The sequence below is a fragment of the Rhinatrema bivittatum genome, chromosome 1 (genome assembly GCF_901001135.1).
Source record: "Rhinatrema bivittatum chromosome 1, aRhiBiv1.1, whole genome shotgun sequence".
Lineage (NCBI taxonomy): Eukaryota > Metazoa > Chordata > Amphibia > Gymnophiona > Rhinatrematidae > Rhinatrema > Rhinatrema bivittatum.
In genome coordinates, this window is record NC_042615.1 from 225,190,850 (window position 1) to 225,203,339 (window position 12,490).

The following is a 12,490-nucleotide window of genomic DNA, read 5'->3' on the forward strand; positions in this document are numbered from 1 at the left end:
TGCTCCCAAACAAAAGTGAACCTTTAAAAGGCAATTTTGTAAGATTAGACTTTGAAGTTGTATCGGCTGACCAATTCCTGAGCCAAAGTTGACACCTAGCTGCTTTTACCAAAGCCACCACTCTGGCCAAAATACAGTCCAAATCGCAGTCTGCATCTGCCAAAAAGGTGGCTGCTGGTTCCATCACTTCCCTGGAATTCACCAGATTCATCAACTTACTGAGAGAGAAGTAAGCAAGAGCTAGGCACCAGGGAGCAACAAGAAGCTATCTGCAAATTCACTGCCATTGCCTCAAAGGCCTGCTTAAGAATGGCCTCAGTTCTCCTATCTTGTGCATCCTTCAATACTGCTCCCTTCTAAAGGAATAGCCGTTCGCTTGGTTACGGCACACACAAGCACATCCACTTTTGGAAAGTGTAATTGTTCTCTCGCAGCCGGATCCAGGGGTACAGCCCTTCCAAGGCCCATCTCCCTTTAAAATTAGCTTCCAAGACACCCCATTCAAGAACAATCAATTCTTGAATAGCCTCCATCATACGGAAGAAACGAAGCTTTACACAAAGAAATCAAAATGAGATCTTTATTTGGCTCTGACATGGAATCAGCCCCCGGCACCCCCAGCATCTTCAATGTCTGGGAAATCAGAGCCGGTAATTCATCTCTATGAAAGACGCAATACGGCTCCAGCCCCGGAGGCATTTCCTCATCCTCCAGGGAGTAAGGATCAACTTCATCATCCGTGCCATCCGGGTCCCTATCAGCGTGACCCGCAGCAGGTCTAGATGTACTTTGATGCTTACCTGCAGCACCAGATGCGTGGAATTTGCAGCCTGCAATGCTCAACTGTTAAGATTGTCCGAGGCTTTTGAGTGCGCCTGAAGAAAGGACTGCAGCCCTTGAAAAAATTCCACCCAAGAAAAGGCAGAGGGATCCATGCCAAAAACAGGGGGCATCGGTCCTGGCCTACTGAACTACCTTTTCCCGCTGATGAACCAGTTAGGGGAGCCCCAAATTCAGGCGAAACCTCTGGTGGCTTTTTCCATTCCCTTAGAATGCTAGGAAGGACTAGGTTTAGTAAAATGAAAAACGGAGACAATTCTTCCTGAGCGTCCAAACAGTGCTGTCACACGTTAGAGGGGACGTTAGGCTGAGATGCCCAAATATGGCAAGTATCACAAAGACTAAGTCTTAGGCTTTTTTGCTATTGGCACCATAGAGTTGTCAGTACGCTCCATCAGGCATCTGAGAACTGTTTGCTCAGCTGTGCTCGCAATAGGCACTTGAAAAATTAGGCACCTAACACCCTATTCAGGTAGGCACTCAACCAAGCGCCTATCCGAGGGCTCACTCCGTATGTAACTTAAGCACCCGCCTAGGCATCCTTAGGGGCACAGAGCACCCAGGTAGGCACACAACTAAACGCGCAGCCAGGCACATAAGTGCAAACTAACATATCTGAAGAGGGCAGCCTTATGCGCAGAGAAAAGCAGGCAAATGCTGCCGCAGTCTACCAAGCAGTAAACAATCTAAGCCTGAGTGTGGGGCCTAGCCCAGAAAGCTGCTCAACCCACCAAGCTGTTCGAGTCCCCAACCTCCACCAGAGGTGGGAACGGATATTGGATTGGCACACAGAGCAAGGAGAAATCCTTAAAATCAACTCCCCTTTAACCTTTGTTTTTGTTTTTTTTAATTACTCTAACTGAGCTCGATCCATCCCAGCCAAGTACAGAGTCTCTCTCCAGCTGCAGGGGGGGGGGGGGGCATAGACCTTCACTGTCATGCTCTGCTTCTTGCACCTGCTTTTTTTTTTTTTTTTTAAGACCTAAGTAAATGCCTGCAGAAACCAGCTACCAGACCAAGACACTCATCTGAGGGAAGGATCCGAAGATATCACCTCAGCAAACTCAACTGAGGGAGAGAACATAAGGTATAACCACAGGAGAGCAGAGCAATAAACTTCTTTTCTCCTTCTACCACAAAACTTTAAACTCAATCCCCAGCAGGAGATGCACGTCTACCATCTGCTGGAGACTGAGAATACTGGCGGGCTTTGCTTTGCTCTGTCTCCATCTGCTGGTAAAGGTGCATAACCCACTGGTTGGGGATCCACCTATCTGAATGCTAAGAAAATCCTTAGTAAATCAAGCTTCTAGACCAGGAGTATGCAACTCATCCTCCAATGCCACAAAACAGTCAGGTTTTCAATCAAGATTTCATGAATATTCAGTGAGGATAGCCTGAAAACCTGACTGGCTTCTGGCACTAGGACTGGATTTGCTTACCCCTGCCCTAGATCTTTGCAAGTTGTAGTACTATCTTACTGAAAACCCATATTAATGTTTTTAAAGTAGTACAGAACAGCTTCAAGAAAATATCCCTGGTCAATAGCCTATTTAAAATTGTGTAAACAGATACTGCAAAGAACAAATCTTAAAAGAACCTCAAAGATTTCCATACTTTTAAGATGATGAACGTTAGATGTCAAAAAGTTAACAGACTGCATTAACCAAACAGGCAGGTAGTTTGCTCTTGATCTATTTTTATTTATTTATTTATTCTTTTAAATTAGTGATATTCATAATGAGGATTTTTTAGTTTTTGTTTTAAACCTACCTTCAAGTCTTGGATTATCTTTCTGAGCTACTCAATATGTACTCCATGAAACTTGGATTACACTGCCCATTTAAAAAAAAAAAAAAAAATGTAGCGGCTATTCTGGAATGCAGTGAGGTGCAGTGGGCATACATTAATGACTGTCACTAACCCAACAGATATCAGAGGACAGCTGGAAAATGCTGTTGAATGCTTCCCCTCTGTGATTTCCAAGTGCTCCAGCATATGATTTTTCTTTTTAATAGATAATTTCAGAATTCTATTGTATTACCCAACTGCACCATGATTTTCAAATGGGCTGCAATAGATTTTTACAATTATTTTTAACACAATACTTAAACAAGATCAAGAGGCCAATATTACAATAAGAGCAACTTCATTTAAGATGTTAGTAACACTGGCAGTAAAACTTATACAGATAAATGAATGCTTGTTCATTAATCACCTAAGGAAAAATACTTACTGTGCTCATGGTGTTCCTGGTTATAAAATTGTAGAAAAAGCACCATAAAATATTAAGCAAAATAGCTAAGCAGGCTATTTTCAACTTCTTATATGTCTTTGTTGCACATTTCATTAGGCAGTACACAGTAAAAATTCCAGATATGGAAAGATATCCTAGTATGTTGTTCTTCAAAACCTTCAAGAAAAACAAAAATTGGAGAAAATGAAGGAACGGTACAGGGAGAGCTGACAAGTTATTTTGAAACATTCATTTCTAGTAACAGCAGAGCAAATTTTGACCAGAAAATAACACCAAATTAGAACCATCTCTTATTTATATTTTTGTTTGTTAGGTGAGAGAATTACAGTATGGATTCTTGCTTAAACATTTATAGTAATAAAATTATTATAATGAAAAGCAAGGTTCTTTAGAATAGAGCTTCTCAACCATTTTTATATCTGGGCACACTCAAGTTTGCTTGATCCTCGTGGCTCCCCGAATGAAATTTTACAATGTCACATATATTCATACCCGCTGGTCACTGGTCATGCGACTGTGAAAATGCCAGGAAATGTACTTTTAACTAAATTGAACAGTACTACCTTCCCTCCCCAAGGGCCAACCCTAATTGCATTCTTTTTCTCTCTAAACCCAACCACTCAAGATCCAATCCCAATCTCCTCCTTCCCAATGCCAAGTGTTTCCTTTAAGGATTGGGTTGCTGAGGGCAAAAATGTTTGGTTACATTACACTGTGAACACTACTTTCTTTGATGCAAAAAAAGTCTATCACTTTTATGATCACAGCTTACCAATCCTTAACAGGAACATTGGTAAGTCCACCCCTTACTTAAAATAAATCACTTAATATCTACTAACAGCAGTGAAAATAAAGTGTATGAAAAATATTTTCAGCATGAACATTCAAAACTGCTTTCTGCATGCAGGTGAAATTAATAAAGAGCAAACCTTTGTTAAAACAGAAATGAAGAAGAAATGACCATAATGCCGTAAAAGACAGTGATGAAAAGTACCATCATTTCACAGCAAGAATGTTACACAAGACAGGCCCTCACCAAAAAAAAAAAAAAAAAAGGCCATAAAATATAAATAGAAATGTGCCAACAAAAACTGAACTGGAAACCACAAGCCTGACTGCATTATGTGGTGCAAAAATGGAAAAACAAACATCATCATTTCTCACAGATCATCAAGCAATAAAATCATAATATTAAAATCATACTAATAAAAAAAAAAGTTAAATCAGCCAACATCCAATAAAAAAAAACAAAACAAAACACTTTATACACCAACAAAATATTTCAAAACAGTAGAAACACTACCCAATAATTAAAATAAGGATTTTTAAAACTCCTGCTCTCCATACCTGGGATCTTTTGATTTCCAGTCACCCCGAGATAGTTGTGGAGTGGGAGAGGGAGGGCTGCATCAACTGTCGTCTCTCTCTTCGCACACACTCCTAGCTCTTATACATGCCTAAGCTCTCACACACACTCCCACTCTCACACAAACACAAGCTCTCTCACCCTCAGACACATTAAGTGTGTGAGAATCTATGACACACAGGCCTTCACAGCCATGCATGCTCACACAGGCACACTAACAGGCTTTTACACAGGCACACACCCCATATCTCTCTCACAGGCACAAACACACAGGCAGGCTCCCAATCTCTCTCTCACAGGCACAAACACACAGGCAACTTCCCAATCTCTCTCTCTCTCTCTCACACACAGACTCTCATGCATTCTCTCTCTCTTTACCTGGGATGAACAGGCAGAGGCAGCTACCTCTTTGGACCCATGCAGCATCACTCAAATGCGCTCTCACACAAACTTTTGCTCACAAAGACACCTCTTGCACATTTGGTGCAAACACAGAATCTCTCACAGACGCTATTGCTCATACATGAGCTATTGCTCATACATTTTTCTCTCTCACCCCACCGAATGTGCATTTTGCCGGCGGCAGCAGTCTCTTCTCTTTGGCTCTACTGCAATCACTCTCTTCCACCGCGTGCATCCAATTCTAGGCCTTGTGGTCAGGCCAGACTCAGCAGCTTACTCTCATTGGCCACGTGGCCCAGGCCCAACGCAGCAAGGTTCTGTCATTAGTCATGCGGCTGGGGCCCAACATGGCAATGTTTTCTCTCTGGCTGCACACCTGGACACAACCAGGAACCTTCTTTCTTCAGCCGCTTGGCCCCAGGAGCTTCTTTCTTTGGCCCGGGCAAGGCTGAGATTGAAAATAAAAAAAGCGAGGCCACTAAAAGTGGAGGGAGATTACCTCGGCACAGTATGGATCCTGCTGAGGCACATCAGTGTGCCACAGCGCAATGGTTGAGAAGCTCTGGTCTTTAGAAGATTGTCACTACTACCCAGGGCTGGAAAAATCCACCTATAAATTCTGTGCCTGCCACCAATCTGGAGTTAGAAACAGAACAGGTCAGCAGAAAAATACCAAATTGTCCAGCTCCATCTCCCATCCCACTTACTGTAGACCTTAAATCTATCCTTGGCATTTCAATTCTTTTCCCCACCCCTAGAATTTCTTTGCGATTGCTCCATTCTTTCTTGAAACCTGGATGTTTCTTTGTCTATACCTCCTCATATGGGGGACAGTTCTAGCACCCTGTGACAAACATTTTCCCTAAATTGCTCCTGAGGTTTCCCTATTTCACCCATTTCATTTTGGAGTTTCCCTTACTTTGGAAAAGGCCTGCTTAATATAGGATTTATCCCTTGGAGGTATTTGAAAAATTTCTATCATATCCTCCCCTCTCTATATATGTTTAGGACATTTAATCTCTCCCCATATGTTTTCCAGTGAAGACCACTGACTAAGCAGAGTTGCTTACTTGTACTAGGTGTTCTCTGAGGACAGCAGGATGTCAGTTCTCATCAGATGGAGCCCAGCCCAGAAATTTGATCTCAAAGATTCTAGAGCTTTCAAACATGCTCTACTGAGCATGTGCAGCTGTAATTATCACTCTGCTCCCTAGGAAGAGACCCTCAGGCCACAATATAGCTAATACATGGAGAGTCAACTCACAGGGGAGGTGGCAGGTTTCGTGAGGACCGACATCCTACTGCCCTCTGAGAACACTTGTTACAGGTAAGCAGTCCTCACACATGGGTAATTTCCAAACTATAGGTTTCCCAAGCAGTACAAAGCAGGGAACGCCACAGTGCTGAAAACACCATCTTTCTCCCTTTTGCCTGTAAGACAGTTAACCCAAAAACTGGTTCAGGAAGGAAAAAGAGTGGGGTTCTACAGAAAGAAAACCATAGAACATACTGAGACACAAAACCCAGATGTGTAGCAGAGGCACCTAAGGACAGGAGCATGATGCAAAGTCCAGTAAGAAGCACACTTTGCCTCAGGGAAACATTACAGTCAGGGTTTCAGCTCAGCAAACCTTGACAAGTAAAATAGGTCTAGATCCTCCTGTATATAGGAAAAGGCCTAGAGAAATCAACCAAGAAAAGAACTCTTGGACAAAGACAGCATAGTTTCCTTCAGTGTCACAAGATAACCGAAAAAAGCCAACGGAGCCAAAGAGCCCTCCAGAAGAAAAACTGCAGTCCACTAGCATCTAAAGGACAGAATGCATTTGTAGATGAGAGCCCAATGATTGACTGATAGGTACAATGGACAGAAAACCCAAGTAACACTTGAAAGAAGCAGTAGCAGGGTCTGTGGCAGACTCTACCGGCCAAAGTACCAGATAGATCTGACCACTCAAGTCAGATGTCAAGAGTGTCAGGGGATGAAAGGCAATTCCTGAAATGAGATCACTAGCCCAAACTCCCAAACAGGAAGTTAAGATAGGCTTAAGCTCACCCATGCTCCACCCTATCAAGAGTAGGCCTATCTATCCTGTCCACAGGATAGCTCAGATGAACAGGAAGGTACTTTGGCCAACACAATGAAGTATGAAAAGTTTAAAAACAGTACTGGCCAAAACTTGATGAAAAAGCAGGGAAAAGGTGATGTACTGCTCCCTACAGGTATAAACTAAGATATCCCATGAATGCCAAGCTTAACATTCTGACTAGAATTCGGAAGGATAAGAAAAACTTTTAGGCTGTTTATCTCACTGCTGCGTCCAGTAGGGAACTGCCAGTTCCCCCCCAAGGTAGACCTCTCAGCATGATAGGAACAGCCAAAACTGAAAGCAAACCTTCCAGGGAAGAATTCCAGAAACTCTCCACCAATAGACAGAAAGCAAGGATGCTGCAAGTGCAAACTCCTGTAGAAACAGGATGTCTTCATCGTCCTAGAAAAGCAAAGGATACAAGGGCAGGGTCAGTCTAGTCTAGAAACAGACCGCCCATCAACCTGGCCTAGGTTTCAAAACCTAAGTCCATGATTACGCATACTTCTCTCAAGAAATCATGCAGTCCAGTAAGTGGAACAACTGTTGTGTGAACCAGGACCTCCCTGCCTGCAAACAGGGTTATCCCTAAAAGGGGGAAGTATAGTTCACAAGCCACCCTAAAGTGCAAAACAGACAAGGAAGCTGATAACATAATGCAGCGATAGTTGCATTATTTCTTGCACAGCATCCATCAGAGAATGCCGCCCTGCAATCCTTGAGGCGGAGGACAGACAACTCCAGCCATACCTAACCACATATGATGCGCTCCACTGTTGCACTAACTCCTAATGGAGTCAGCATGTACAATGCAACAACGGCATCCCCAATGCCACTGGGGCTCTGACTATGGTTGTCCATGGTGGTGGGTGGTGCTCTGAGGCATCACTCTCATGGTATCCACGATACCTGATAACACTCCAAGAGGCTGACACAGTCCTTGAAATGGCGTCGTGAATGGCTTACCGCCCTTTACGTCACATAATGTCAGGGAAGCCCGTGGTGACCGAATATACCCATGGTGCTCTGCGTTAGTGTCCTTTGGCATCCAACCACGACCACAAGTGCTCACAGTGGTGAAGGCATTCACAATGCCAATAGCATTCATCAGCGATGGATTGCATCTACAGCACCAAACAACATGACCAAGGTTTCGGTGACGCTTGACCACACCATGGGCGCTCAACATGTTTGACAGCATACAGCGCCATTGATGGTGCTCCAGGTGCCTGCGGACGTCAACAGCCCAGAGGCACCCTTGGTGCTGATGACTCACTAACACCGAAGGCTGAAAATGTTTGAGGACTGGCAACAGTGATGGAGACTCCAGTGCCCAAAGGAGTCGATGGTCCAGCAGTACCAATTGTGCCCACAGTGCTCAAAGGCGGAGGCTCTGCAGCATCAACACACCAGTTCAGTGCCCAAAGGAACCAGTGATGGCTGGTGCCATCAATGGTTCCCATCAGCTCACCTATGCACCTGATGGCATCGGAGTGAGCTCAAATGGAGTCCAAAGCTGACAGCCTCAACAGCAACTCCGTTGCTCGAAGCCTGGTGGTGCCCCCGATGCCCTACGACCCCAGTGAGAGCGTCAGCATCCATGGCACCAGACAGCAGTATGTCATTGATAGCACACCATGATGTCCCTTGGTGCCGCATCCTTACACCAATAAGGGGTTTATCAGCACCCCCAACATTAGATAGCCTCGTGGGTACCGGGCTATGGTGCACTCTGGATGCCTTGGTACTCAAGGGTGTCTTAGGTTGACAGCGTGAGGCCACCCAAGGCCCAAAGCTCCTGTGGCGCTCGAGGGCTCTCAGGACCCCCATGCCTCAGCTGGCAACGGCTTTGAGGGTGACAAGAGCACTCAACGGTGCCCGATGTCCCCTAATGCGATCGTTCTTAACATAGAGAGTGGCCATGAAAAGCATTGCTGGCAACTCATTCGACGGCATCAAGGGTGGCCCACACAACTGGCATAGACGATCTCAAGACTACATCAGGGACCAGGACTGCCATTGAGCGCCATGGTCACCCTTGATGCCAATGAGGTGTGCGGTGGCCATCGACCGTGGGCGGCATCGAATGCTGTGCACACAGTCAAGCACCCTGGCTGCAGGCAAAAAACCTTCTGTGCCATAGGTGTTGGCAGTCGCCATAAGCTCCATAGAGTGCAATGGGCCTCAATGCAGCGGAGTGGTGGCATTGACCTTGAGTGTCACTGAGGGCCTTAGACTGATGCATCAAAGTTAGGACCGCATTGGGTGATGGGACTACAATTGAATACCTTGGTCACCCTCAATGCCATCAAAACTGCCAATTGATACCAAGCATGGCACCAAAGGTGCAGCAGCAATGCTGTCTGCCCAGGCTCCTGCTCACCTTCTCTCACAAGGAGACTGCACTGCCATCACTGGCAAGCAGGAAGGGAGGCTACATTGTCCATGGCTCCTACCCATGGAGACAAGTTCCTTAGAATGTAGGGAGGAGCCCCCCCTCCCCCACAAAGGAACAGTGCAGTCCTTGACCCCCTTCACTATCTGAACCTCCATCGATGCCAATCGATTGGTGAAATGACATGGAACTCCTGCCCATGTAGAACTCAGGCGAGTGCGCAAGCTCAGTGGTCTACATGGATCACCCATGAACTGCATTCTGTCACACCTGCCAGCACCAAACAAATGCACGAAAGAAAGTAGCAAGAGGACACAAACTAAACTGCAGGTGCAGTCTTTATTTACTAAGGAATAGAAGTAGATTCTGCCAGGCTGCACAGTGACTAAGGCCTGCCATGCGGCTGAAAGAGAAATGAAAGGAAGAGGAAAATAAAATAAAATAACCATAAGATAAAAAATAGAAAAACAGCTGCAGCTCCAGAAAAAAAAAATCACAACAAGAACTATGAGGAAAGAGGAAAGGTGAATACAGTGACCACACAGCAACCGCAACCACAGCTCCATGGAAAAAAATCTGCCCAAGCATGTTTGAAAGCTCTAGAATCTTTGAGATCAAAGTTCCGGGCTGGGCTCTATCCAATGTCTTCACCCATGTGTAATGACTGCCATCCTGCTTGCCCTTGAAGAACTGTAGTAGCTGCCCTCTGAAATGACTCCATCCTATCTATATCCTTTTGCAGATGCAATCTCCAGAATTGGAAAATGCTTTAAATGACATCAGTAATTTGTATGGTGGCATCACCTCTTTCTACTGGGTATTTCTCTCCTTATGCAACCTAGCATCCTTTTGGGACCTCACTGCTGCCTTGTCACACTATTTGAACACCTGTCGACCATCCAATATGATAATACCCACATCTTGCTTGATTAATGTGCATCAGAACATCTTTTCCTTTTTTGTACTGTACATTTGGGTTTCTGCTTATCAAATGTAGGACCTTTTATTTTTACCATTAAATTTTAAAATATGCCAAAACTCTGCACCATTCCCCAAGCTTCCTTAAATCACTTATCTTTTCTACACCTTTGGGTGTTCACCCTATTGCACATTATCTTCATCTGCAAAGAGACATCTTTCCCTATAGCCCCTCGGAAGTTTTGCTTACATAAATATTGAACAGAAATGGACCCAGGACTGATCCCTATGGCACTCCAATGGTAACTCCCCTTCCTCAGAGTGACTCAATTAATCACTAGGGAGAAATTACTACTTACCTAATAATTTTTTTTCTCTTTAATGAAGACAGGTTTAATCAACATCAGTGGGTTATGTACCTCTACCAGCAGATGGAAATGGAGCAAAGTTGATGACATGGTATATATACCCCTGCACTGACATTAGCCTGCCAGTATTCTCTGCAAAAGCCAACTGGACAGCTAAACAATACATGAACATAAACATTCAAGCACTCAGTTAACAGGAAAACACTGAGTTCAGACAAGGAGTGTAATATCACTAGAGACTGGATCTGACACTTGCCAGTAATCACCGGAAACACAGTCACTCAGGAGGGGAACAGTACCACAATCTGGCAGCCAAGGACAGGAAGGTGGATAAACCTGACTTCATTAAAGAAAAGGAAATAATCAGGTGAGCAGTAATTTCTCCTCTTAGCATTCAGACAGGTTAATCCACACCAGTGGGATGTACCAAAGCTACTCCCGAACAGGGCAGGAGGCTGTCCACAGTCCAATCAATACCGCAAGCACAAAGGCTGCGTCCTCTAGGGCAGTGGTTCTCAACCAGTGTGTCGCCAAGAACACGCAGGTGTGTCGCCACACTTCCCAGTCCCCCGCTGACCCAGCTGCTCCCTGGTCCTCCTCCACCCGGGCTTAAAATGCTGTCAGCCAGGGCGGAACACAGCAGAACAGCTGGAGTCAGTGGCACCGGCATGGTCTTCCCGCGCACGCACCCGCTGCTCACCACTTCCTCTTCCGGGCCGCGGGGAGATGGGAAGAAGAGACCATGCTAGTGTGGTCAGCGTCGGCCCAAAGAACAGAAGAGAGGAGCGGCCTGAGGAATGAACAGCGCAGCTCGCAGAAAAATGAAGAAGGTCAACCCCCGTGGCCGATGGGACTCCTTTCTCCACGAGGGCTGAAAATGAAGGACGTTAGGGTTGGGAGGAGGCTGCTGTTGCCGCTAGTTCCAGGGGAGGTGGGTGGGGGGAGGGGGATAGTGTGTGTGTGTGTGTGTGTGTGTGAGTGAGATAGCATGTATGTGAAAGATTGAGAGCCTGTATATGTGAAAGAGAGTATGTCTGTGATTGAGAGCCTGCCTGTGAGAGAGAGAGCATGAATGTAAGTTTATAATCGGGAACCTGTATGTGTAAGCTTGTGATTGAAAACCTGTTTGTGTGAAAGAGTATGTGTGTATGATTGAGATCCTTTGTGTGTGAGAGAGATCATGTGTATGAATGATTAAAAGCTTGTATGTATAAGTAACAGAGAGAGCATGTGTGTCATTGAGAGCTGGTTTAGGTGAGGGAGCATGTATGTTATTGAGAGCCTGTGTGTAAATGAGAGAGAGAGAGCATGTTTGTTAAGCATGTGAAATAGTCTGTATGTGAGAGAAAAAGACAGCATGTATGTGTGTGATTGAAAGCCTGTGTGTAAGCGTGAAAAGATAGACATCATGTGTATAAATGTGTAATTAAGAGCCTATATACGTGAGAGAAAAAGCATGTGTATATGTGAGTGACTGAGAGCATGTATGTATAGGTGTGTAATTGAGAGCCAGTGTGACAGAGAGCGCTGGTATGTGACAGAGAGGAGAAAGTTCCAAGCAAACCACCCTTCCTCTTGCTAATTCAAAACAATCTCAGGACACCTGGATATCAAATGCTCCCAGGTATGCAGAGCAAAAAAATTTTTGTATCCTTATTTTTCACTATAGACCAGTGAGCTTGACTTCAGTGCCGGGAAAAATAGTGGAAACTATTCTCAAGATCAAAATCGTAGAGCATATAGAAAGACATGATTTAATGGAACATAGTCAACATGGATTTACCCAAGGGAAGTCTTGCCTAACAAATCTGCTTCGTTTTTTTGAAGGGGTTAATAAACATGTGGATAAAGATG

The 12,490-nt window shown here is 44.8% G+C and overlaps 1 protein-coding gene across 3 annotated transcripts in view; it reads right to left on the minus strand.

Annotated features, from left to right (window-relative positions):
- RNF4 (ring finger protein 4) overlaps window positions 1–12,490 on the minus strand; it is a 148,530-nt gene that overhangs the window by 114,953 nt on the left and 21,087 nt on the right. For 2 of the 3 annotated variants that reach the window (XM_029592191.1, XM_029592200.1), the window contains exon 2: window positions 3,077–3,253. In XM_029592191.1, coding sequence (XP_029448051.1) covers window positions 3,077–3,253 — 177 coding nt within the window. Of the gene's footprint in view, window positions 1–3,076; window positions 3,254–5,364; window positions 5,502–12,490 lie in introns of all 3 variants that reach the window. The other variant, XM_029592210.1, reaches the window with a different exon arrangement.